This window comes from Siphateles boraxobius, unplaced genomic scaffold (genome assembly GCF_051911475.1).
Source record: "Siphateles boraxobius isolate OS27281-9 unplaced genomic scaffold, OSU_SipBor_1 34, whole genome shotgun sequence".
NCBI lineage: Eukaryota > Metazoa > Chordata > Actinopteri > Cypriniformes > Leuciscidae > Siphateles > Siphateles boraxobius.
Genome location: NW_027508964.1, coordinates 134,308 through 161,135, shown reverse-complemented (window position 1 = coordinate 161,135; position 26,828 = coordinate 134,308). Strand labels below are relative to the sequence as shown.

At 37.2% G+C, this 26,828-nt stretch overlaps 2 protein-coding genes across 3 annotated transcripts; both read right to left on the bottom strand.

Annotated features, from left to right (window-relative positions):
• Positions 1-192: 192 nt before the first annotated feature.
• On the bottom strand, positions 193-9,047 carry acat1 (acetyl-CoA acetyltransferase 1). Of its 2 annotated transcripts, none has more exons than XM_077195650.1 (12): positions 8,889-9,047; positions 8,634-8,684; positions 8,410-8,527; positions 6,970-7,065; positions 6,749-6,849; positions 5,312-5,455; positions 4,048-4,198; positions 2,992-3,087; positions 2,540-2,653; positions 1,596-1,660; positions 1,360-1,517; positions 193-1,269 (listed from the first exon to the last, which is right to left on the bottom strand). In XM_077195650.1, exons 1-12 carry the CDS (start codon positions 8,937-8,939, stop codon positions 1,149-1,151), a joined length of 1,266 nt encoding a protein of 421 aa, XP_077051765.1. In that variant the 5' UTR covers positions 8,940-9,047; the 3' UTR covers positions 193-1,148. The 2 variants fall into 2 exon arrangements, with proteins under 2 accessions (XP_077051765.1, XP_077051767.1); XM_077195652.1 differs by having other exon boundaries at positions 8,634-8,681; positions 8,889-9,045.
• A 726-nt stretch (positions 9,048-9,773) lies between these two features.
• mmp30 (matrix metallopeptidase 30) lies at positions 9,774-26,418 on the bottom strand. Its single transcript, XM_077195681.1, has 21 exons — positions 26,261-26,418; positions 25,930-26,168; positions 25,171-25,319; positions 23,323-23,451; positions 23,020-23,181; positions 22,807-22,936; positions 22,599-22,726; positions 22,336-22,495; positions 22,139-22,242; positions 21,701-21,835; positions 17,309-17,344; positions 15,868-15,983; positions 15,552-15,796; positions 12,385-12,533; positions 12,110-12,235; positions 11,859-12,020; positions 11,591-11,735; positions 11,259-11,386; positions 10,313-10,472; positions 10,126-10,229; positions 9,774-10,021 (listed from the first exon to the last, which is right to left on the bottom strand). The coding sequence occupies exons 1-21, from the start codon at positions 26,363-26,365 to the stop codon at positions 9,918-9,920; spliced, it is 2,916 nt and encodes a 971-aa protein (XP_077051796.1). The 5' UTR covers positions 26,366-26,418; the 3' UTR covers positions 9,774-9,917.
• Between the last annotated feature and the right edge of the window lie 410 nt (positions 26,419-26,828).

The window sequence follows — 26,828 nt, the reverse complement described above, 5'->3', positions numbered from 1 at the left end:
AGTTTGATTAAACCATCAAAATATGACAAAAATATTTTATATTTTTAAATATGAGGGAAGAACAAAACACTAAATTTAAGGTTCAGGTATTTATCTGACAAAATTATTACGCAAAAAACTACAGCTACAGGTTTTATTTTACTACGCAAAAAATACATAGAAAAACAAAAAGCTCACAGGAAACAACATACATCGACTCCAGCATAATCAGTTTTTAATATTTAGTTGATTCTCTCTTGTTTTTGCATGTTCATAATTTCTTTGTACGACAGCCTGTCCAAAAATTATGTCGACACAAATTGACATTTGATTGCGTTATGACAAAACAATTGCACTTAATAAAGACTATAAGCAAAATAGAATTTAAAATGGGATTGAAAGATGCTAAACAATCATAATATAATACAAATAAAATGTGTGTGAGATCATCATCATCTTTATTTTTTTTAACGTGAATGTTTTTTGGGATAGATGGGGCAGGGGTAAATTTCCAAAATATTGTGGAAAGTGAAAATTTAAGTCAAAACAGTCACTTATGCATTGTCCATATTACCACTCATGCCTATAGTATCTGCAGCTTTCAACAATCACAAAGTAATAACTGTTTGTTCAATTCACAAATTACTTGTGGCATAAATTAGTTTCAGGTCACTGCTAGTCAGGTTGCCTCAATAGACCCTTTTCACATTTCCAGGGTTCTCAGAAACAGAAGTCATCATATGTAAACTTCTATAGTTTACAATGTGAATTATTGCCGAAAAAATGCTTCATCAGAGTCTGTGAAAACTGAAAAGGGTTCATGAGCAGCCGAGCTCGAAGCACGATCTCCATCTGGTGTTCATTCAGGGGAACTGCATTTTATAATCATCACACTCAGCATCAACAAAAACAATCAATAGTCTATTTTATTACAGTTACAGATTTTACCAGTTATAAACACTTTCATTACAACATTAAGTGCACAGAATAAATATTACCATTTGGGAAGTTAGCATATTTTATGAGCATTGTTTCGTTTTCCCCCTATTTTAATTAAAACAAACATGAATGACTTTTCTGGATGGAGCACACTCACATTAAGGATGTAGGCAAGAAGAATCTGTTCAAAAGTCAAAATTTTGATATGATATTAAGTGCAATCTCAAGTCCTAATATTTCTGGATCAGAATGGAGGAAGCGCCGCCTCCTCCATTGCAGATTCCAGCCAGTCCGTACTGTCCCGATTTCAGATTGTGCACCATGTGTCCTACGATTCTCGCCCCTGACATTCTAGAAATCGCAAAACATTAATTATCACGCAAATCTAATTCCAGTATGTCAATGTAGCGAACAGTGATGCATGAAAAGGATGTTGCTTACCCAATTGGATGTCCGAGGGACACTGCTCCTCCATGGATATTGACTTTGTTGGGGTCGATGTCTAACATCTTGATGTTGGCCAGCACCACAACACTGAAGGCTTCATTGATCTCCCACATGGCAATGTCTTCTTTCTTCAAACCGGCCGCCTTCAGGATCTGCACAACATGGATGTTATTACACTGAATGACCACAAAAACATGTCAGCTCTGCAATTAAGACAAATATTAGCTCACCTTAGGGACGGCAAAGGCTGGAGCGATAGGGAAGTCGATGGGGGCGACAGCAGCATCAGCAAAAGCTGCAAATTAACATTAAATTGTGGTCCAGATGTGTAGGGAAAGCCAGAAAACAAGTATTATCTGACAAACGTGGCCATATATGAGTAACTCACTATTAGTAGGAATGCAACTCAACTATATTTTTCAGTAGCATGACAGTAACACAGCTGTTTAGTGAAAAAAAGCATAGTTTTCCCAGTAAAAATACATTTTTTTCCAAATATTACTGCCCTTCAGGTAGCTTTAATTATTTGTAACTATCCCCAAACTTTTGTATTAGCCAAAAATGTGTCTTAGACCCTTATAATATTAAGTTTATAATTAATTTATTACTATTCCTTGCACATTTTACATTCATAAATGTACATTTTCAAAGAAAATACCAAGATGTTGAAATGTATTTGAATTTTTTAAAGAACACTTAACGTACTTGCTTCTATGTTGCAACATTTATAAGATATTATGCTTTGGATTATTTCTAAATTTAATGTATTTTAACTCTCTAGGAATATTTAGTGTTTTTTTTTGTCTTTATGCTTGTACATAATGTGTTCGTTTCTGTAGATATATAAAAAGAAAAAAGAAAATATTCATCAAAAGTGTAGGTTGAATGTAGCTTAACTTTATTTAAATGATTACCATTAAATTATTAAAGTGCCTTTAGCACGGTGTTGTTCTTCAAGAAAGAATTCAGGTGGATGTTTCAGACATAGAGCACTGGCTAACAGCTAAAAAAACTGTGATAAATACAATGGGACTAAAACATGTGATAAAAACATGAGCAAAGTTTTTGGGTAAAAAAACATTCCTACATAACTTGTCATTCCAATCATTGCAGAATCTGTTGAAATAACCAGAATACACCATAAAATGATGTAAACAGGTGTGTATTGCCTCACCAACAATCTTAGCCAGCGGTGTGACGTTGAGCCTCTTTGCGGCGTCTGCCGTCATGAGCACGAGAGCCGCCGCTCCGTCGTTCAGCGTACTAGCGTTAGCTGCCGTCACCGTGCCTGCGGAAACAAACGTCTGCTCGTCTTTTCAACAGAAAACAATTCTTTATCATCCTCAAAACATACGTTTAAAAATAGTGACACATGCATGACAAGAGATGATTAAAAATTTACTTTACAGAATAACTTAATTTGACAATTTTGCAATATGCACTTATTAAAAATCTACAATTTTTAAGTACACTTAAGTGGCCTTTTATTTCAGGAATATTTTATTATCTGCGAGTACAGGTTTTTTTTTTCAATATACTTTTAAGATTTGAAGAACACTAAAAGTGCATGTTAGTAGAATTATGCAGACTTTTTTCACAAATGCTAATGAAGTGATGATCTTGTACCGTTCTCTTTCTGGAACACAGTTTTCAGTTTGGGGACTTTGCTGAAGTCGACCTTCTTATATTCTTCATCTTCCTTCACAACAATGTCTGGTTTTCCTGAGCAGTGAGAGAGAAGATTTTAAATCACAATAATAATGCATTTTAATATATGCAACATAAACACACATATATATATATATATATATTATTAATTATTTTTTATGCTAGCGTATTTTTAGGGGTGTGACGCGATCTCGTGCCACAAGATCTCACGATATTAAAACTTGACGATATTTCTCTGAAAAGCCATCTCACAATATTAGCAGGACGGAGTTGAGTTTATGGCAAAACGTTAAATAGCGTGCTTGGTGATCTCAGAATATGCTGTGAGTTTAGGTTACTTATAACGTTCATCTGGGAACACAATGTGTGCCATATCACAAGATTTATAACGTAAATCATTTAAAAACCTATGCCAACACGGGAGAATACGTTTTAAAATGTGCAAGTTGTTTGGCCAATATTAAACAAGGATTTGATCATGCTGTAAAGTGTAACAACAACAACCAGCCCTTCTGAGGCCTCTGCAGGCATTTGTTAATGATGTACATTATTTTCTTGTTGTTTATATTGTGTATTTTACATCATGTATTTTAACAGTTGTTCAATAAAACCATGAACCAATTATTATTGCCTCATTGTTATTATATATGTATTTGAAGTCATTTTAGAAGCTATTGTTCACTTAGGTTTATTTTTATTAACACAAAAATTGTCCGATTACTCGATTAATCGACTGAATACTCAATTACCAAAATAATAATTAGCGACAGCACTAGATTAGCTCAAACATTTCAAAATGCACCTGTGAAATTTGGTCGAATAAAAGACCAGCCATATATTTCGTCATTGAAGATTTCTTAAAAACGGTGTTAAAATATCATCTCGTCTCATTCTTGTGAACCCAATATTGTCTCATGAGCTAATTATATCATCACACACCTACATATTTTGGCTCATATTAGGCCATATATTGCGAATAATAAGGAATTGAGCAGCTACAGTAGTGAAACCAACCTCTCTGAGGGATGCTCACAGGAACTACTTCCTTGGCCAGGATCCCAGACTCCCACGCTGCTTTGCTGCGGCTGTAGGAGTTGATGGCAAATGCGTCCTGCTCCTCCCTGGAGATGCTGCTGTTCTTGGCAGTGTTTTCAGCACAGTTTCCCTAAAAATGGGGAAATATGCTGGAGTTGTACACAATCATGGCCTCTCCAGTGTTATATGTCCAATGTTTCCACACAACTTCATTCACTTCCTTTATTCACTTAGTAGTGGAGAGCCGGGACAGCTGAAACACTTTTCACATAAACGTCGTTTTCTAAGATAAGGTTACGGATTGATTTTTTTCTTTTTGTAATCAACAACTCACATATGTTTTCTCTTAGTATCATGTGTTATTCTGTACAAATATAGAATGATTTAAGTAAAAAATGACTTTGAACGGTAGTTGTGCACACGGGTGGGCCGGATGAAACATATCAGTTTAAACGGCAACTATTCATCTAATACTTGTTTTTATGAACACTACCTGACAAGTTACTTATGTACATATTGTTACAAACATATTTTGTAATTTATTTTAATTTAAAGGTTCATATTAACCATTTTTGTTCTGTCGCCCAATAGACAATAGGCGATAATAAGCCTAATGCGCATTTTGCGTAATCTCAGGCTATTCTGACGAAGACACAAATCAGTTTACAATTCATTTTCTTACATTTATTCCTTGAGTCATATTGAGTGTTTGCTAGTTGAATAGCCTGTTATTATGAACATCATAAAATTATGAACATTTGTTTCAGCGCCTCCTGCCGGTTAAACCTGTTTTGCACTTAAACTAAAAAACTCTGATAATGCACACTTAAAGCGATAGTTCACCCAAAAATGTAAATTCTGTCAGTAATTACTCTCCCTCATGTTGTTCTTCAGAGGGTGTGTTGCAGCACTAATACAATGGCCGTATTATCATTACAATGGCACATGAAACAATAAATACAACTTGTCAGTCAAAAAAAGTACCGCACGAAAGACTTCACTTACCGCACTCTAACTTTAAAACGGCATGACGTAAAGAAGAAATGTTTTCGCGGGTCTGGTCGGCATTGCGTGCTGTACGTGCTGACGAAATTTGACGTACATGAGTGGTTTTCAAGGAAATCTCAATGTTTCATCCGTCCCACGTTTCGATCGTCCCGGCTCTCCCCTACTTATTATCAGGCTAAGCTATCATGCAAATACAACGAAATCGGTCTTTCTGGTTTACTAAAAATGTACGTGCCATGTGGAATTTGTTGTAGACGTCCGTCAAACCGTCCTTAACAATCAGATCCTCCATCTTCACTCCACCATAAGGGGGCGCTTCTCTGGCCATGACATATGGAACCTGAGACATGCTTTCCATTCCACCAGCAACCATCACATCCTGGGAGACATCATGTTGATTCACTCATTTGGCTTTATTAGCACGCTAAAGGCTCAAGGCCATTGCACACTGAGTCCGAAATTTTCAGTTTGACCAAAAATTTATATCACGTTTTTTTTCAAAACAATGCCGGTTTTCTGTTTTTTTTTTCATGCATAATCAGGTGTTCAAAGCATTTTTTACTGGTTGAGAGAGGAATTACTGCAGTAAATTGACTTACGATGGTCTATTTTACTGTCATTAGGGAATATTGTAGAGTAGAATAGCGCCCAGTATAACTTAAAATAGTTATTTCTTAACGTTCTAATAACGTTCTTATAACCAGGAAATAACGTTAACACAATGTTTACATAACGCGAGAATTGAACGTTCTAATGATGTTCTTATAACCAAGAAATAACGTTAATACAACGTCTAAAAAACTGGACATTTTGAATGTTCCTAGAACATTCAGAAATAACTTTAACGTTTTTATAACTTAATGGGAACGTTATGAAAACGTTCTTATAACCTAAAATTGTAAGCTGGGGAAGAGGAGAGATTCGCGATTGCACTGAACACGTTTTAAGTGCAGGATTCTCTGAGCGAGCACAGAGAAAATAGACCTATTTTAGCAAGAGCAGCGTGCATCTGAGAGCGCGGCACATTATATTCCGCGCGAGAGCAGAGAGATTCGCGCGCAGTATATAAATGTACTTTCGCGCTACAATAATGCGCTCTTGACATTTGACAGGAAAATAACGCCATAGTTCCACGGCATCCATCTTCCCTGTAACGTAACACCAGAGCACTGCTGTTTACCCATAGACAGTAAAAGAAAACTGCTGTTTACGCCTCGCAGTCGCTGCTTAGAAGTGCAACATTGTAAAGGGTCCGTCTGAAACCGTGTCGCGCAGCGTAACGTTCGTTGTCCGAACGTTGAGTAATTAAATAAATCGGTATGTATTAATATATTCAAAATGAATATCATAACAAAAATATACACCGGTTTTCGGTATGAACCGGTATACCGCCCAGCACCGTATGCGTTTTTTCGTATTCGTGATTCAGTGGCTCTGAATTGTCAAAACACCATTCAAACTGCTTGCTACGGATGCGAAAAACGCAGAAAATCGAACCCGATGTAAAAAATTTTTTATGACGGACGAAAGTTTCGGAGGCCGTTTGCAAGCGTGATTGACATAACGTGGGGTCGATTTTTTTTTTTTTTACGTGCGAAAATTTCGGATGCGAATTTCGGACTCAGTGTGCAATGGCCTTTACTCTTTCTGAATCTCCGGTCTTGCACACTACCTGATGGCCACACATGAGACTTTGAGCGGCCAGCATGATGGACTTCATCCCAGACGCACACACTTTATTGATGGTAGTTGCCTCAGTGGACAGAGGGAGACCTGCATGAGGAAAACAAACATTACACAATCCTAGCAGAACCAAAACTAGCACTAATACTTCTCTTTGAGAAGTTGCATTTGTAAAATGAAAGAAAAAAATATGCATTGCAAATCCCTCACCTGCACCCAGAACAGCTTGTCTGGTCGGTGCTTGTCCTTCTCCTGCTTGCAACACATTACCCATGTAAACTTCCTTCACCTCCTCCAAAGGGATTCCTGTAGATGACATGCAAACCTCCTAACATCAGGGAATCTGATCATACAGACAACTAGAACACATGAGACTTAAAAATGTAGATCTAATGACACTTAGCCTATTTCATGAATATAATTGCATTCAATAAAATATAAAACTAAGGGCATTTATTATATAGGCAAATAGCACACCTTTCTGATTTAAAGACGTGTTACTCAGGTTTTTTTATTATTATATTTTACATGATTATATATGCATATAATATGCACTACTGTTCAAAAGTTTGAAAAGTATGGTCAGTATGATATTGAAAGAAGTCTTATGCGTTTACTGAGGCTGCATTTATTTGATCAAAAATATAGTAAAAAAGTAATATTGTGAAATATTATTATAATTTCAAACATCTGTTTTCTATTTTAGTGTATTTTAAAATGTAATTTATTCCTGAGATGCAAAGCCGAATATTCAGCATAATAATTATACAGTTTTCAGTGCCACATGATCCTTCAGAAATCATTATTTATTGTCATCGTAAATTTTGAAAACATCTGTGCTGCTTAATATTTTTGTGTAAACGAATACATTTTTTCAGGATACTTTGTTCAATAGAAAATTCAAAAGAACAACATTTCTTTGAAATACATGTCTTTAAGGGCATTTTTGATCAATTTAATGCATCCTTGCTAAATAAAAGTATTCTTTTTATTTGCTCTGAAACCAAACATTAAAAATGTTTTCAATAATAATACAATTTGTAATAATATATAATCTCATAAAATTATATTTAATTATAATTTTCTTAAAATAAATATAAAATATATAAAATAAAATATGTATTTCTGCTAAGATTATCAGGGGCCGGTTGCATTAACTGCTTAGACTAGTCTTACAAGTTAGTCATCAAATATTATTTAAGACTGTTTATAATTTTTTTTAAGTCAGTTACATAAAATAGTCGATTGGTTTAATTTGATACAGAAATTTGAAAAGTAAGACTGATAGAAATGGATAAATTCAAGTCTGAGAACATTAACAGCTCCGAGTATAACGTCCATGGGTTGGCATCTCGTAATTACGGTTGAACACAGCATTTGGTTTAGGAGGAACTGTAAAAGACGACTGCTGTTTGTTACTCAGTGACTGTATTTACTGTATTCGGACCGAATGCAATGACTGGACGAACATTTTTGGTCCTGTGGCTTCCACAGAAGATATTATATGTACATGTTATGTTATTTAGACCACTTCTATTATTGGATGTGAAGAGTCTCCAACTAGTTGAACAAAAAGTGTTTACAAAAATTGCCTACCCTACATTTAACATAATGGCTATGTTTATCATGCAATCGGCCCTAGATCTCTACCTGCTTTCTCAATGGCTCCTTTAATAGCAATGGAACCGAGTTTGGTGGCAGGTACGGTGGAAAGGCTTCCTTTGAAAGACCCCATTGGGGTCCTGACAGCACTGACGATGACAACTTCCTGTCCAGAGGAAAAATTAGAAATTAAGATCATATTCACTGAATGCACACCTGACAGACACAGTTCTGGCTCCATGAAGTGATACAATCACATAACTTTTACTCACATTTAGAGATGGTCGTGTGCTGTAGGTCCTGCTTAGGAATTTATGTGCCTGCTAAGATATATTGATAAAATGGGTGTCCGGTGACATAATATCTGGTCATAGCATTTATATCAAAAAAGACGACCTACAGTTTATGAAGTGAAGCGCGATATTTTAAAAGGTAAACAATGAAACGGGCCTGCAGTCAAACTGCTGCATGTGCCGTGAGTCTCAAAAGTTCGGCTATCAATAGCTATTTATTTCCTTCAAACTCACCAGATGTCTGCACAGGTGTGTGCGTGTGCTGTAAAGGGCACTGGATGCCATAATTGCGATGGATAACTGCGTACACAGAAGAGCAAATTTCACCTTCAAACCTCCGAATGGAGTGAACGTTTGCAGTGAGCAGCCAATCACAGTAAGAGGTGTTTCTGCATCACATGGCGACGGCCCGAAGCATTATGGGTATTGTAGTTTGTAGTAGGTTTGTCGTAGTTGTCGAAAAACTTGAAAGTAGAGCAAAGGCTAAATCTTTTTTAAAACCTTTTTTAAAACACGTGTACAAGGTTCTAAGAAATCTAATATTTGTCTCCATGTTGGTTTCATACTTTTTTTAAAGACTTGTATACCATTTTCGTGGAATAGCTAAAGTTTTCTTGGATTTAACAAAACGTGCTTTTTCATAAAAGGTTTATTAAAATGTGATTTGGAGACACAGTCCTCTCTAACTTTGATTTGGCAGACAAAAAAACAAATAAAAAAATCAGATATTAATCATGTAAAACAAAATTGCTTCAATGCTTTATTTATTTGTGGTCTTTGTTTGTTTGTAGGCTATATAATATTATTTTGTTAAGAAATAGTAATAATAGAAGATTAGGCATATACCAAACTACATATGCCATTATTTAAAAGAGATGTGTGTCCTTTTTTATATTCTTGCAGTTTCACCATCTAGACATTTTTTACTTTACACTCCAGTTTCTTAAATTCAACTGAAATATATTCATTATAAAATAGTAAGTTTTAATGTATTTTTAATAAGTTAGCTATATTTATTTACTTAAATGGCTTGTTCAGTTTGCAGGAAAAAATGCATTCACTTTTTCTTATATATTTTTATTTATTATATTAGAAAATGAGTTAGAACTGAGATGCAAGTTTGTGTGAATAATAATTAAATTTGTTTATTACAAAAGATTCATATATTCATACATAGTGGCATTGTCTGTACAAAAGAGAAAATATAGGTGCATTATTAGGAATACTGAGACAGGAAATGTCTACATTTTCAGTTATAAATGTTTAGTAGCAGTTCAGCCATCCGTAGTTCAACAGAACACGATTCACTCGTTTTGAGGAGAAATCATACTCCGTTTGCCTTGGACCTTCTGAGAAATACAGATAACCTAAAAAGGAGAAAAAAAATATACATTTTCAGGAAAAATACAAAAGGCAACAGCATTAAAAAATGAATGATTGAATTGTTAATGTTTTTTGTGTTTAAGCTCACCATAATTTTCAAAAGCAGCGTCCACCTGTGAGCCAATGCCAGGAAAATGAAGCTGAATATTTTTAGGAAAGCCTCTGTCCATCTGAGCTGTTCTTTCATTGAAGCTATACACCATTGTTAAAATTATGTTAGATTTGATGTTATTTAAAAAAAAAAATATTAACACAATATTATATTGTTTTCTCACCTCCAGTATTTACTTCCAACAAAGAACAAAGTGCGTCCGGTTGATTTCACGTGTACAGCTGCATCAATCTTTTTCACATATGTGGGAAATCCAAATTTGGTTATGGGTTTGGGATATCCAGGCAAAGTAGTGCTGCCTTTTACTCCCCAGTACTGCTGACCTGAATGTGAAAGACACAATGCACAACTACATTTACTGAAGCCATTTTATACAACACTTAAAGGCGCAGTGTGTGATTTTTAGCGACATCTAGTGGTGAGGTTACGAATTGCAACCAACAGAAGTTACGGTGGCCGACAGGAAAATATGTCATCGTCTGAGACAGCAGAGAGTAGCAGTTCAGCAATGAGGTTTCTTTACAAGGATAAATTAAGAAATTATGTTTACTTAATTATTCAGTAAAACTATATGTTATTGTGAATATTATTGTTAGTTGTTCATCATGTGTCAGTGTTTTATTCGCTGAACTAAGCTTGCTTACTTGCACGAAGAGCAACATAGTAACGAAACGCGTTTGTCCGTTTAGGGCCACCGTAGAAACATGTCGGCGCATTTCAATGATCGGGAACCCGCGGTGTGTGTAGACACAAACTGCTCATTCTAAGCTAATACAAATATAACGGTTCATTAAGTAAGGTCTTTATACACCACTGAAAACTTCTTTTTCAAGGTAGTGAGGAAACGCGCTCTGTAGCGCTGTGTGTTCGCTGTCGGCTACGCTAGAAACATGACCACACAATATGTCGACCTCCATAGAAGGGGGAGCCCGCGGTTATGGAGATATAAATGCCTCATTCTAAGCTAATAAAAACATAACGGTTCATTATTCAAGGTCTTTATACACCACTGAAAACATAATTATGGATCTTATATTGCATTTCTGTCAATAGATCCTCAGAAATATTACACATTGCACCTTTAAAGACAATAGGAAATGAGACTTTACCATTGAAGATGAAGCTAATGTCTCTGCCACTGAACTCATAAGCAGCATCAACAGAGTCAATGGATGGCCAGGTAGATTTTATTTCATGCATTGAAAGTCCACTGTAGTAGCCCTTTTTCCAGTAATACCTGATGGACATATGACATAGTTTTTAAATTAAACTTGTTTAGTTAAAAATTTTACATGAATTTGCACCACTGACATTGCCAAAACCACATCAGGTTTATAATTTTGTGATTTTTAAAAATAAAAAAAACTCTTCAGCATTTCCCATATATTTTGAGGTTATTATATATAATATTAAACAATATAAATTAAAATAATATTCTTACCCAGCTTTAAAGAAGTACAGTTCTCCACGAATGCTGGTTGCTGCGTCAAATACTAAGTCACGCTTGCACGGTTCTGGTGGGCTAGGTACACTATTGGGTTTTGGTTCTGGTTTTGGTTCAGGTTTATCTATTGACGTTCGAACACCTGAAACATTATAGAAAATGGGTGGAAACTACATATTTATTGATTGTTTTCTCCATAATAATAAGTATTGTATTTAATGTATTGCTAGTACATTTCTCTATTTAAAAAAACAAAAACATTTACCATACAGGGCCTGGACCCCAAGCCGGTCATCACGGGGAAGTGTATATCCATTCGTGTTGACGTATCGGTAAGTTGGATACATGAGAGCTGAAGGGTCTTTGGAGTGATCTAGTCCCAGTGCGTGTCCGAATTCATGAGCAGCCACCAAAAGCAGGTTTATATCTAAAGCAATTAATGATTTTTTCTTTTAAATAAACTGGTAATAATTTACATACACATAAGCATGTGATTCTATGTGATTTGTGCATCACCTCGTGAACTTAGTGTCCAAGTCTCATCATCATCAAAGTGTGTGTCTCCTCCCTGCTCCGGACCGGGTGAGTTAGCATGAGCCAGAACCCCATTAGGCCCATCAAATGGGTAAAAATCTCCATGATCTAAAAAAAAAAATTAAAAAAAAAAATTATATATATATATATTTATACACACATATATATATATATATATATATATATATATATATATATATATATCTTTTTTTTTTTTTTTTTTTTTTTGGGAAATGAGGTATGTGTTTAGAACCTACATCCAGCTTTGAAGAGAATCATAATATCAGCTGTGCCACTGTAGATCTGTTTGAAATCGAGTGGAATAACATCACTGTAGAGCTGGAAAGCTTTGGCAATAATGACATCCACATCTCTCTGGCTCAACTGTGATGTATATTCAGTAATTCTAAGAGAGAAAGAAGCAAATCATGTTTAGTATCCTTAAAAATCACCATGACACCAATTGACAATTCATATTTGTATGGAATATTGCAGTGTTTATTATAAATGATTTATCCATGCACATTATCATTTCCATGCACACTCGTAGTCTTGAATCTAAATAACTTCCTCTCCTTCTTGCAGTGACATCTAGGGCCCTATTATACATCCGGCGCAATGCAACCCCAGGTGCGACCCAAGTGTTTTTTGTCTTTTTTTGCTAGTTTCAGCCCGACACAGTTATCATTTTCATATCCTGCGCCACGTTGTTTAATTAGCAAATGCATTTACGCCCACTTGTTTGCCAGTGGACATGCTGGTCTGAAAACAAGCGTTGGCGCCAACAAAAACTTGGTCTACAGTCATTGGCGCAGTATTTTTAAGTTATTTAAAGGGTGCATTAGTAATTAGTATATTAGTAATTATAGCCTATAGGCGGAGGGATGCGCAGCAGCACACAAACATGTCAAATATAAAAAAATAAAGTGATTAGAATTTAAAAGATTATTATTGTGTACATAAAGACGTGGTGGAATCCGGCTTGTCCTGTAGATTAAGATCACTTTAACCTCGCGCACGAGCAGATCCGGTTCCTCCCTGGAGACGCGTTCAGTCTTTCCACTTGCAAATTCCTCCATGTAAATAGCGAATCCGCCATGGCGCGAGCGCAGCTGGCTTTTAAAGGGAATGGGAGATGAGACTCTGAACGGTTTATTGCATTTTACGGCCAAAACACACCAATTACTTATTAAGAGAATAGAGACGACTCTTTTAGACCATGCGCCGGGTGAGCCGACCATTTCTTCCATCGTCAAACTAGCAAAAGTGGATTCGGACACGTCCTTAATTCACTTGTCCTGTGCGCCATGTGCTTAGACTGTTAAAATAGGGCCCCATGTCTCTTCTCTGATGACATGCTTATGAAGGCGGGGCTACATGTCACTCACATGAGATCGACCAATAGCAAACCACAACCATCCAAACCCACCCTACATTTTTTCTTGTTCAGTTTCATTCAGATATACATCACAATAGAGAAGAACTACAAACTTTTTTCTTTCTTTTTTTTACTAAAACTACTTTTGGCTCCCAAAGTCCCTTCATTGACAGTCTAATGCATTTTGCACAGAAAACTGGAAAGCATTTCTATATCTGGCAAGGTCTAATCTGATTGGTTGAATTCCTGGGAACAAACTTGTCTCATTTGTTATTTCAATAAGGAGTGTGGTAGATTTTTCCCCTACGCACCTGACTTAGGTTGAACCTGTTGTCTTTGACACCTGAAAATATTATACTCAGTTGAGTTACCTCTGAACGCGCGAGTTGACACAATCTAACCCCGCTTAAGAGTCTCACAAAGAGTCAAACAACATCTCGTCCCCCATCTAACACTATCACTTGGTAGTAAGGGGTTCCTAACACGCTCCACACTATCACTTGGTAGTAAGGTCACGCTTAATAACTTGTTCCACCAACTAGCTTACTAATCGACAAACAGACTTCAGCAAATGTCCTTTAAATGCATTAACACGGCCGGGAGAGTCCTCGAGCAGTTCTCTGAGCATCTCTCCCAAGAAGAAGCTTTAAGGTAGGCCGGAGGATCTCAGACAAATCCCACTGAGAATCCCACCCGTAAACACGGATACAACAGTTTTTGTAGAATAGGGAGGTATGGCAAAATGACATGAATTTGATTGGTTCTTCATATGCAAACCTTTTTGTTATTAGGTAAAGCAAACTTTGTTTTAATGATTACTTCATTGTTAATCTAAAGGTTCCAACCTAGTCATCTGTCTAGTTTCATTTCCCATATATGTTATTATTACACTCAACAGTGGTATGGCAACATAGGGCAACATATGCAACAAAATGATTCGACATGATTCGGCAAAATAAATTTTGCCTCTCGTTAAATTTATTTAATTAAAATAAGCAAAAGTAACACGATTGTTTAATATTTTGTCACAACTTAATTTAATTGTGTTCAGTCAACCTAATATATTTAAAACTGAAGTTTACTTAATTAATTTGTGTAAAAACTACATGAATCATTTTTGTTGACAAATAACTGGGCAGTGGATCTGTAGTTCCCAGCATGCTTTGCAAGGGACTGCATTAGGAGGGTAAATTTAGGGATTAAAGTATTATTTTATGTGTTTTTCAGTAAATGGAATTATGTTGTTATAATGTTAGTATTTAATGTTCAGTTATGTTAGAAACTTATAGAGGACTTTCTGTAATGTTTTTGAATTTTGTGGTTACCATTATGCAGAAGAGTGACGACTGTGTTTATTCTGTGGGCACTCAGTATACAGTAAACATGCATTAAACCTCACTCACAGACCTGCATAAGTCATATCTAATATTATTATGTAAAAATTTGTTTTAATTAATTGAATGCAAGTAGCTTCTATCATTGGAAGAAAGTGTAGAGTCAAATTGGCAAAAATTATAATGTTGACGGTTTTAGGCAGGACAAAAATTTAATCTAGCTAACTCGACAAAACTTTATCTAGTAGGAATGACACAATTTTTTTAGTAGTCTTGACTCAATTAATATAAGTTCATACAACAAGATTACAACAAATCATTTCAAACAAATTAGATTTTGATGGTAAAATAAGCTAATTCAATGTCGTGGAAATGTTTTCCTTAATTTAATTAAGTTCGTTCAACAGCTTATTTTTTTCAACTCCAACAACATTCAAAACACAGAACAGAACATTTTAGTACATGGTGTTTCGAAGTGTTAGTGTGTTAGATAAGGTTAGATGTTAGAAACATGGTTAGTTTAATATTCAGTTTAAAATTTCCACCACAGGAGCTAAACACTTCACATTTGGCATTATTATTTTATCCAAAGTGACTAACATTGCACTTAAGGTACACATTTTATCACTTTTTGCTTTCCCTGGGAATCGAACCCATGACCTCGATGTTGCTGATTGAGCTACAGGAAGGCACAGGTACATGCTAAACTAACCTGTATGTTACAACGCTCTGCTTCCAGCTGGGTCTGCCCTGGAAGTGGCTGAATTTGGCCACATCAGTGACTCCACAGCGTGGCAGCTTCATCGTCTCAAGAGTGTTTGAGTCCAGCTTGCCCGTGACCTCCAGTCCAAAAAACTCCTGCATGACCTTCAGTTCATTTTCTAGATCTGGGAGGAACATCGTTCTGCTGCGGGATTTAGTTGCATTATTGTCCCTGTAGAACTGTGACAGATAAGCCTGGGGAGAACGAAGAAGGAACGTTTTAGCATTAATGTATAGATTATATAAGAGAACATATGGGTACTGACCTCTGCTATGTGATGGTCTTCTGATGATGCAGTCGGTGCGCCATCACAAAGAGCCGAATACACCACAAGTGTCAGAACAAAAGCTGTCACGGGCCCCATACTGCAGTCCTCTTCCTCTGCAGGGAAAGAAGTGTCCTCCAGAGTCTCTGTTTCTGGCTTTTATTCGTCTAGATCGTCTAAAAAGGGGCTTGTCCTGTGTTTTATCATTTCCAATCAGCAGTGGTATTATCGGGGGTGGGAGTGGGAAACTCTCAGAGTTTCAGGCGGTTTTAAGCTCCTGTCTGAACATGTCAGACAAAAGTTTGCATTGACGATGACGTCACCTATGACTCAACTGAATGGGCCGCTTTAGGAAGATTGTGGGTTTTGTATTCACTGCCTCTGTTTTTGGTCATTTTCATCCCCGGAGGGAATTTGTTTTATCCGCGGTTTTGGTGAGACGGGATGCATTTCCAATTTCCGACTGGCATTTTTGCTTCTAAATGGAAAGGTATGATTAATATTATGTTATTACTTTAGATCTAATTTATTTCTTTTAGATCTAGTTTTTTTTTTATCTTCACTAACAGATTTTCTTTTCAACATTGCAAGCAGCCATAAAACACTATGACTTACAATGATGGAATGAAGATACTATACTTTTTTTTTTAAGGAGAGATGGTTGAAATGTGTTCAAAATGTTTGACAGCTTATGTTAATGCAAAAAAAGTCAGCACACTGTTGCTCCCACACACACACACACACACACACACACACACACACACACACACACACACACACACACACACACACACACACACACACACACACACACACACACACACACACACACACACACACACACACACAAAAAGTAAGCTCACCAGAATACTATAATGTGATGTTTTGAGGAACAATGTGGTGACTTTGTTTTCATTTTCATTTTCAACTTGTCTTAATCCCTCATTGGGCCTGTAAATTATTTTAATACGTTTATCCATCAAAAAGTTAATTGTTAAAATGTACTTAGTTAACTCAACTTAAACCTATTTTTTTGTGTGTACATACATTTCTACATTAAAATTTAAAAAATGTCATGAAATGTGTCGTAGCAATTGAGAAAATGCATTAATTCTTTAAAAAAAAGTCTGAAAAACGTTTGCAAAAAAAATCTGCTGGGTATTCAGTATAGCCTACAGTAGTTTCCATTCAGAGTTGCACATAAAAAAAAGCGAATAAAGCAGCTTTCCATTACATGTTCAAGAGAACAAAATCCTCACTTCCTGGAAAAAATTAAAAAATATCTATAATAAAAATGGAAGTTGTTTTTCTACATCATAAATAACGTGCATCAGATGAAATGCAATAAATGCTGTAATCTTGCATCTGGTGTTTAAATGCAAATGTGTGAGACAGTTCTGGGACTGAGAGGTAATAATACCTAATAATTGTGATGACAGACTTTGGCTCAGGCATTTCAGAATGATCAAACCAACATCTGAAGAAGAAGAAGAGGGAGAAGAAGAAGAAGAGGAAGAAGAAGAGGAAGAAGAAGAGGAAGAAGAAGAGGAAGAAGAAGAAGAAGAAGAAGAAGAGGAAGAAGAAGAGGAAGAAGAAGAGGAAGAAGAAGAGGAAGAAGAGGAGGAAGAAGAAGAAGAGGAAGAAGAAGAGGAAGAAGAAGAAGAAGAGGAAGAAGAAGAGGAAGAAGAAGAGGAAGAAGAAGAAGAAGAAGAAGAAGAGGAAGAAGAAGAAGAAGAAGAGGAAGAAGAAGAGGAAGAGGAAGAAGAAGAAGAAGAGGAAGAAGAAGAAGAAGAAGAAGAAGAGGAAGAAGAAGAAGAAGAGGAAGAAGAAGAAGAATAAGAAGCTGCTCAAGGTCGCTTTACATACGAGTTATGCATCAAGGATTTGTTCAGTAAATGGGTTTCCGTTCATATGTTCACTTCTAATCGATAAAAAAAAATATCCGCCTCAAGTGACCACATAAGTTGTTTTTTATTCGCATTTTTAGACCGTCTTGGCGTTTCCATGGCGTTTTTATGAGATATCCCAAAAATGCACATAAAAATATACGTGGATGGAAACAGAATGAGCTGTGTTGCAAATGTCAGTTTGAAATTTTGCACTACAAATTCTAAAAGTGTAAATCGTTTTTTAGGGGCTTTCTGAGTGTTTATCTCTATCAATCGTTATACTGTACCAATGGGAGTGAGGGTGGGAAATGGCTTGAGAGCTCACAGAAGGTTCAGAGACAAATAAATGGAATTTTGGATTTTCCCAAGAAGGAATGCTCTTTTATGTAAGGAAATGTGTTGGAAATATTAATAATCAATAATATCTTTTTATTATTAGTTATAAATATTTGGGTCAGTTAATTGGATTAACTTGATGTGGCTGAATTAATATTACAATCAATTAATCAGTTCTTCCAACGAACTCTTTTGATTATTAATTTATTCTAAGAAAAGGGTATCTTCCATGGCCTCAGAAGAATAATTATTTCTTCGCCTGTACAGTACTTTGAGCCAGTAGCAAAAACCGTGATCGTAAATTGACTTGTATTGCAAACAAAACAGAACCAAATACATATTATGTACAAGTTTTATTAACTAAATATAGATATTTATATGAATATAAATAAACTAAACAACATACACACATGAATACATAAATAGGTTAGTGATAGGATGAAATTGGAAACCGGAAGAGGGTCTATGAGAAGAACCATCAGAATTTCATTTTCACATTTCATTGAATTCAATACTTGCATTCATAATGGGAACAATTCTTGAAGTTGTTGAAAATTGGAGTCGTTGATGTTTCCGGCAGTGTCAAGTGGAAGTTGGTTGAACGTTCTCTTTCTCCAGGAACGCATCGCTGGTTTGGTCAAGGCCTGGGACTCTGTTGAGGCCACGCCGAGCACCCAGGAGAAGTGAGGAAGTCGGAAGGATGGGTGATTGGAGTCGTTGTTGGTTGGAGTCTTTGTTCCAAAACTCTTGAGATTGTCCTTGGTTCTTTGTGAGAGAGTCACCTCTCTCCTGCCTGAGCCCATATCTGGTTGGAATCGAGGCCTGCTGGGCCCTGGGGCCCCCGTGGAGGGGGAGGGGGTTCCCCAGAATCACCAGAACAGTGTTGCGGCTGGATGAAAGAACTAAGAGAGGGAGGTCACATGTGGACTGTCTCTAATAAGGCCTGGAGAAGATCCTCCCCTAAGGGTTGAACTCGACCAATCAGAAAGGGGACATGTCTGAGAGGGAAAGTGGCTCTTAGTTGATTTACGGATCTTTGTCCCTAGCATGATTATACCTTCTTTATGCTCAGATAGCTATAACACATCCACACTGCATTCTAGAAGAAGGTGATGTACATCAAAGTGTGAGTCATTAAATGAGCATTAATTTGGTAGAAGGCATGATACAGATGAGGTTACAATGATCGTTTGTAATACCAGGTTGTATACCAGTTGGTTGTATACCAGGATACATAATATATACCTAATAGTACACGAGACAGTAAACCATTTACACTGTTTCTTTCAGTTTTATGCATGTTCATTTATAGATCAGTTAGTCTATGATTAATGCAGCAAAGTCTGTTTTAAAGAGGTTTCTGTTTCATAGTCTCTCTCTTGAGTATGTGGCCACATTCCTCGGAGGTCGTAAAATCTCCTTATCATGCCCTGTAACATGACACTGTTTCTGCCCTTGTGTTTGTTCATTTTGGCTGTGTGAGGAGTTTCATAAACCTTTGTATATAATGAATAATTAGTATGTGTCTGATTGGTCCATACCCTACATTTATTTGAATTTTAATTGCCGTTAAAATATTAAATTATATAATGTCATGTAGAATGTCAGCCAAGAAACATCTCACAGCCTTTAATGATCAAGTGAATGAATACATTAGACCAAATTCATCTCAAGTGTCTGAGTATTTCTATCCCACACACTTTGATGCATGTTAGTAATATACAGATATTTTGCACTCCAGGCAAAATTCTTTTCAGGTAAAGTGGGCAGAGCTTGTGGCAACAGGACAGGAGGAATGTTCTTTTTTAATTTTTTCTAGGCTTTGATTAAGTTGATGTTTACATAACCACTGGAATTCCCTTCAGGGCACGTCCAATGCCTATACGAGTTTCCTAAATCCTGACGCAAATGCAGAAACACAACCTGAGGCTGTTTAACAGGGGTATCCAACACACTCTTACTCATGCCCTAAAATGTGAACACAGGAAGTTTGTCCATATTTGTCCCAGCGATCCTTTCACAGAAATTCCACTTGTTTTCATTGAACTGCAAACACATAGCGTTGACAAGACTAATCTATCCCTCATAGGTCTATTCATAGGTCTATTCTCATTAACTTCAACAAGCATCAACATCAACATGCTTTGACAAAAAGCCTGACCTTTTATTAAGCTTTTGAGTTTCATTTATTATTGAGAGCAGTGGCGTAGCAAGTCAGTCCTGGGCCCATATGCAAAAAAATGTGTACGGGCCCCCCTAACCCTGCCCCCCAAGTACATTGAAGATTCATTTATAGACTTTCACTGTAGTGTATAAAGAAAATACCATACCAAACAATACCATAAAAAAAACTCTAGCCAACAACTTTTCACAACCAGAACGGAACAAAAACAAGTCTAAAACCAACCAAGGCTCAGCCAATGTCAATAATAAACTACTGATCTTGGCACCGCGGCCCAAAATGTAAAAAACATAAAACTGCTTACTCATTTAGTTGCATTCTCCGGGCCTTTCTTTCGGCAAATTTATCCACGAGCACGATGTCATTGGTGTTTAATTCATGGCTTTGTGCATTCTCGATGGAAATAATTGCCAGTCCCAATAGTCTGTTTATTAGCTTCAGTTTTGAAAATGAGGGCTCCGCTGAAGCAACAGAAGGGATGGTAAGAAAGAGAACTAAACCGGTCTATTTTAGGTAGTTTTTGTGTCGCAACTAACTTCTCCACCTTCTTTTTTCTCTTAAAGGCCCCACTTTTATGTTTGTATTTTTCCATCCTTTAATGTTTAATTAGCTAGCGTCTAGTAATCTCTCTCACACTCACACGATGCCGTAAAAAATGACGGTACAGTTCTACGGCAGCCGCGGGGTGCAAAAAATAATAAACGCATAATAAATGCACACAACAAATGTCGGAGAAATTAGAAATTATGGAGAAACAAGAAATTATTACACATGACATGCATACAAAAATATATTTATTGTGGCTACACTTTAAAAATGAATTAACCTGTTTTAATTAAAAGTTCCCCATGGGCGGGCCCCCTATCGGCCCGGGCCCATTTGCACGTGCATACCCTGCATGCCCAGACGCTACGCCACTGATTGAGAGTTAAGATGGTTTGATATTCCAGATTTTATAAAGCCGATCACTGGTATTGGACTTACAATCTGAGTCTGCTCAGTAAGTGAGTCTCTTTAACATTATTAAATTCAAAAGTATATAACCTGGCAAAAACAGTTCTTTATTCCAAACTGAACATGCTTACATAATCTTCTTGAGTTGAATTAGGCACTTTAGTTTATTTCAGAATAACATTAAACAGATTCTGTAAATATACATTCTTTTACAAATAGTTAACAGCTATATTAGAGTCCAAGAACAATTTTGAACAGAATTGAACATGCATTTCCTTTTAAAAGGAAAAATAAGATATACAATAAGTTATGATTTGTTGTTTTTACATTGCTTTAACTCATCAAAATAATTAATACAAGATTCAACTAACTTTTTAAGTCAGTTTAATGTGATTTAAGTTGAAATTACTTAAATATCCAAGTTGATTGTACTTAAAAAATTTAAAGCAGCAACTTTTTTTTACAGTGAATTAACCTGCTGCATTCCATTTTTTACTAAAACCCGACAAACAGGGCATGAAAGAATTGCTCTTCACCACACGGAGAAGCCTCTTACTGTTGGATCTGAACATATACATCTTCGTCCCGCTGTAGAGATAAATGTAACCTGGAGGTAAAAATCATTATCTTTATGAGGTCTAATCATTGTACTTTAATGCTTGTAGAAAATTGGGTTACACTTTAATTTAAGGTGTCATTGTTACAGTGTAATTAAATATTTAAGTACAGTGTAATATTAATTAACTATATGTACTTACTATAGGGTTAGGTTAGGAATAGGATTTGTTTGAGGGTTAATTGCATGTAATTATGCATCATTTACTGTAATTACTATGGTAATTACATGTAACATATGTAACAAGAACACTGTAAAATAAAGTGTTACCGAAAATTGGTTAAAAACACCTACCTTTGGACAGATGAGCTGCTGTAACCTCTCCGGCCATCCCTGGACATCCCTCCGCCAGTCGTTTGGGATACCCGGTGTCCATCCTCTTCGCCCTCTCATCATAGCTATATCCCAAAAAAGAGAAATGTAATATTCCAACAGTTTTTTTTTCAGAGCAAATCCAAGGGTTTTTGTTTATGCTTTGGCACTTGACCAACCTGTAGTACATCTTGCCAACGAAGAGAAGTGTTTTTCTTGAGTTTTTGTCGTGGACGGCAGCATTAACTTTTCTTACGGATAATGGCAGACCAAAGTGGCTGAGAATCTTGGGATAGCCCGGCTCAAGGTTGTTTCCATTAAAAGCCCAGACTTTTTTACCTGTAAACAAAGACCAGCTATGCTAAGAGGTTTTCTGAGCATGGATTCAGAGATTGTGAGTGTGATTGTGGTTTAAGCATTCCCAGATTGTTGGAGAAAATACCTTTGAAAAAGATAACTTTTCCTTGCACTGGAGTTTCGTAGGCAGCGTCTATATTATCCGGAGAGTTGGGCCAGAAACTCTTGATCAGTTGCGCCACACGTGTGCTTCGAGAACTACGCCAGAAAAAGCTGTAGGAAGAAGTCATTTCATTTAAACATTTCAGGTCTATATACAAATCCAAAATTTTTTATTTGTTTTTGTGCATTACCTGTCCTTGAAGAACATTGTTTCTCCCCTAAAAGTTGTAACAGCATCAAAGATCAGGTTAGGGTCACAAACATTAGGAGCCGTTGGTAATTCTGGATCAGGTTGGATGGGGTTTCTGTCTCTGTTTGGGCCTGAAGGAAATACCACATGCTAAACAAATGACTGAATATGTTTGACACTAACATTATAGATGTGCTCTTGAAGATCATATTACCATAGAGCGACTGAATCCCTCTGATGTCATCCGAGGTAAGAGAGAAACGACCCGGATCGCTGAAGCTGTATGTGGGAAACATCAGAGCGCCACGAACGTTGGAATGAGAAAGACCCAAAGAGTGACCAAATTCATGGGCAGCCACCAAGAACAGGACAATACCTGCAGAGAAATTAAAAAGAACAGATTACGTACAAGTTAAAAACAAATTTAAACAAATCTAAGGGGTGCCAAGGTAGCAATCTGCAGAAATGAAGCCATTGCACTTTTTCAATCACTAAAATCAAAGGAAAAAAAACGTACCTCTTGATGAGCGGAAACTGAAAATCTCATCATCATCGAAGTGTGCATCTCCACCAATTCCAGATGAGGGAGCGAAAGCATGAGCCAAAACGCCTTGTGGTCCATCAAATTGGTAACCATCGCCATGATCTGTAGGAAAGATGTTTTACATTTAATTAGGAATTAGGTCTTCTTTTTTAATAGACAACATTTAAAAAAAAAAAAGAGGTGAGAGCGGCGAGGAGAGTTGAAATCTGGTCAACTTTATGGTAATGAGCTATGACGCCGTTCGGCGGCAACCAATAGAAATGTAGAAGTGCTCCGTTTCCAGAGAACGCAGTCTGTAAACTTTGGTCCCGACCACATTAGTTCCCAAGCAAAATAGAGGAGAAGTTGATCATTGAATTTGATAAGGCGGCGCGCAACACTATTTATAGGCAAGATTTTCAGGCTAATACACTTTTTTTCTGCGGGAATGTAAATTAGAGTAGCACTTAACCATGAACACAAAAGCCACACCACACACAGGCTTTTAATTGATTTATTTCGGTAGCAAACATGTCACTATAATTGTTAAGTTCTTTCCATCGATCAATTTTCTGCAAAAATAACGATCGACATGCTTGTTTGCTTTGCGGCCCCTTTAAATGAAGTTTAAAAAAAGACCAAGCATTCGATCTACGTCAGAGAATCGGAGCGTCCACGAATCTTTCCACGGCGTCGCTGGCAGGGCGGCGAGAGCGAATTTTGCAGCTCTCGCCGGCGGCGGTGTGAACGCACAGTTACCCCTAAAATCCACTGGATCCGTCTACGGCGCGGAACGTCAGCGTCGCGGATGCCGGAGCTAATCGCGGCCATTATAGTCAATGCTCTTAAGTCCACCAGCTGCGGACGCAGCGCGTCTCAGAAGCGTCCCAGAAGCGTCTCTCCGCTCCGCTCTTCAGAGAATAGGTAGCAGTTCTATTTTCGCCGCTTGCCGCGTCAAGCAGCACAGAGCACATCGTACCGGGCAGGAAGTCAGACACAGAACGGCATAGAGGATCCAGTGGATTTTCAAAATAAAACACCCTGTGGAGACCAACGCTCCGCTGCTGAAACGTGTCTAACCCCTAAAATCCACTGGATCCGTCTACGGCGCGGAACGTCAGCGCCATGTTTTTGATGCGTCCCTAGCTCGGCGTCAAAGTCCACTGGAAGCATCTCAGACGCATTTCAGCAGCGGAGCGTTGGTCTCCACAGGGTGTTTTATTTTGAAAATCCACCTGATCCTCTATGCCGTTCTGTGTCTGACTTCCTGCCCGGTACGATGTACTCTGTGCTGCTTGACACGGCAAGGGGTGATTTTAGGGGTGAGACGCTTCCAGTGGACTTTGACGCCGAGCTAGGGACGCATCAAAAATGTGGTGCTGACGTTCCACGCCGTAGATGGATCCAGTGGTTTTTAGGGGTTAAGCGCCCATAGCTAGGCGTTTTCAGCAGAGCGCCTGGCGTTTTCAGCTGGCTAAAAACGCTTTGGTGGACACACGGCCTTAGGGTGTGGCTTGACTTTCAAACTCCACCCATTACATCCAGACAGGAGTTGGACGTCCAGTTCCACCCATTGGCTTTGCAGTGAGCAATCTCTACACACACTCAAAGTACCTTTAATGCAAGTCATTTCTCTTGGCTGCTATGTTTTCAGTCACGCCAGTACAGCTCTTATCTCTTTGAATGGGGAAACATCAAATTCTCCAAAGCCGTTCGCCAAGCAAGCTTACGATTAAATCTGACTAATTGGTCTGCACTAAATATCATCAATTAAAATTACTTACACTGAAGATAGATAGATGATATATGGACATAAAAGTAAAAAGAAGGAGTAAAACTTACTTCTTGTGGCAAATGAGATCATGATGTCCGCCGTGCCGCTGTAGATGCGGGTGAATCTCAGAGGAGTGACGTCTGCCCACACTTGCAGGGCTCTTCTGATGGAGTCATCCACCTCTGCTACTGACATGTCAGGGGTGTAGTTCTCAATCCTGAGGGAAAGGACCACAGTCGGGTTCTGGTTCTCTTTTCTCAGTGACACCAAGAGAACTGATATTATTTTCAACACACCATTGTGACCTAATCATAATGATTGGTTGGACGTCATTGAATTTTAGAAGAAAAAAGCACTGGTATCTCTTGATTTACAAAGCTATATTGGGTTATCTGCCCTCTTATCTTTGCTGTCTTATTAAACAGAAGTTGCCTGGTAATTACTCATTACGCTCTAAATCGACCCACAATCTGTGTGTGCCTTTTGCCAGAACCGAGATGAGTAAAACCTCTTTTAAATATGCCGCGGCCTCGGATTAGAATCTTCCCCAGACTGAGATGAAGTTGAATTTAGTATCTTGTGGTCAATTTAAATATTTATTAAACAATCATCAGAGTAAATGAATGGTGTGTAAATGTTTCAAACAAGATGCATATTTTATATTTATATAATGATGTTTGTTTACGTTTGTGTGTTGTAACTTTGAAATAAATTGTCTATGTAAACTCATTTGCCTATCTTGGCCAGGACACTCCCGTAAAAGAGATTTTAATCTCAGTGAGTCTTCTTTCCTGGTTAAATAAAGGTTTAAATATATATATACACACCTGTATGTGAGCTTGTTGGTCTTCCATCTGGGATTGCCTCCAAACGTGGAGAACGCAGCAACATCTGGAACTCCACAGCGGGGCTTCTTCATCACCTCCAGTGTTTCTCTGTCCAGCGTTCCCGTGACATTAAGCCTAAAAAACTTCTGCATCTCTTTCATCTTCTCAGTCAGTGGACTGGCGCTTCGTTGGAAGACAGTTTTTACATCTGTTAGATTGTAAAACCACTTCAGGTAATGCTAAAGAGAGAGAGAAAAGATGGAATTATAGGAGGAATTATAATGAGTAATGACCAACAAAATTATTAGGACTATATGAAAAAAAGTCATACCTCTGCAGTGGTTTCATCTTCGTCAGCCGGCTCTGTAATCGGTCCTGCGTGAATAACAAGCAGCAGGCTTGCAAGAAACCCCAGCTGGCGGTGAATCCTCCTCATGTTGAGTTGCTTCTTACGATCTTGAGCTTCTCTTCTGATTGGAAGCGTCTGATGGAGGCTTATATACTCTTAAAACTGTGAGGTGTTGAGCAACAGGGGAAATTATCAGCCACAAACATCTGTGAGTAACCCATCAAACTGACAGACTGACAATAATAACAGGATTTTAAGCTTCTTTTAACACAGCCTCTTTATTATAACATTTTGATTTATTATAAACACAAGTGCAATTACTGTAAACATTTTTGCTTAAATTTAAAGTAATAAACTGGAAGATTTCCTGGAAGAACTTTCCTGTTAAAAAATATTGTGATGATGTTAAGCATTATGTTATTATTCTATTATTTTGTTTTAAATTTACATACACTTTTTTATGTCGTAGAGAAATTTGAAAAAATTTAATGTTATAAAATGTAATGGTTCACGGAGGGAATACTGGAGATGACCATTCATATTTTTAAGT

Coding starts and splice junctions, on each gene's coding strand:
- acat1 (XM_077195650.1), bottom strand. CDS start 8,939: ATGGCATCCAGTGCCCTTTACAGCACACGCACACACCTGTGCAGACAT. Junction 8,528..8,633: donor GCACACGACCATCTCTAAAT/GTGAGTAAAAGT, acceptor TCCTCTGGACAG/GAAGTTGTCATCGTCAGTGC. Junction 7,066..8,409: donor AGGAGCCATTGAGAAAGCAG/GTAGAGATCTAG, acceptor TGTCATCTACAG/GAATCCCTTTGGAGGAGGTG.
- mmp30 (XM_077195681.1), bottom strand. CDS start 26,365: ATGAGGAGGATTCACCGCCAGCTGGGGTTTCTTGCAAGCCTGCTGCTT. Junction 11,736..11,858: donor TGGGGTCCAGGCCCTGTATG/GTAAATGTTTTT, acceptor ATAATGTTTCAG/GTGTTCGAACGTCAATAGAT. Junction 10,022..10,125: donor CGCTGCTTTTGAAAATTATG/GTGAGCTTAAAC, acceptor TCTCCTTTTTAG/GTTATCTGTATTTCTCAGAA.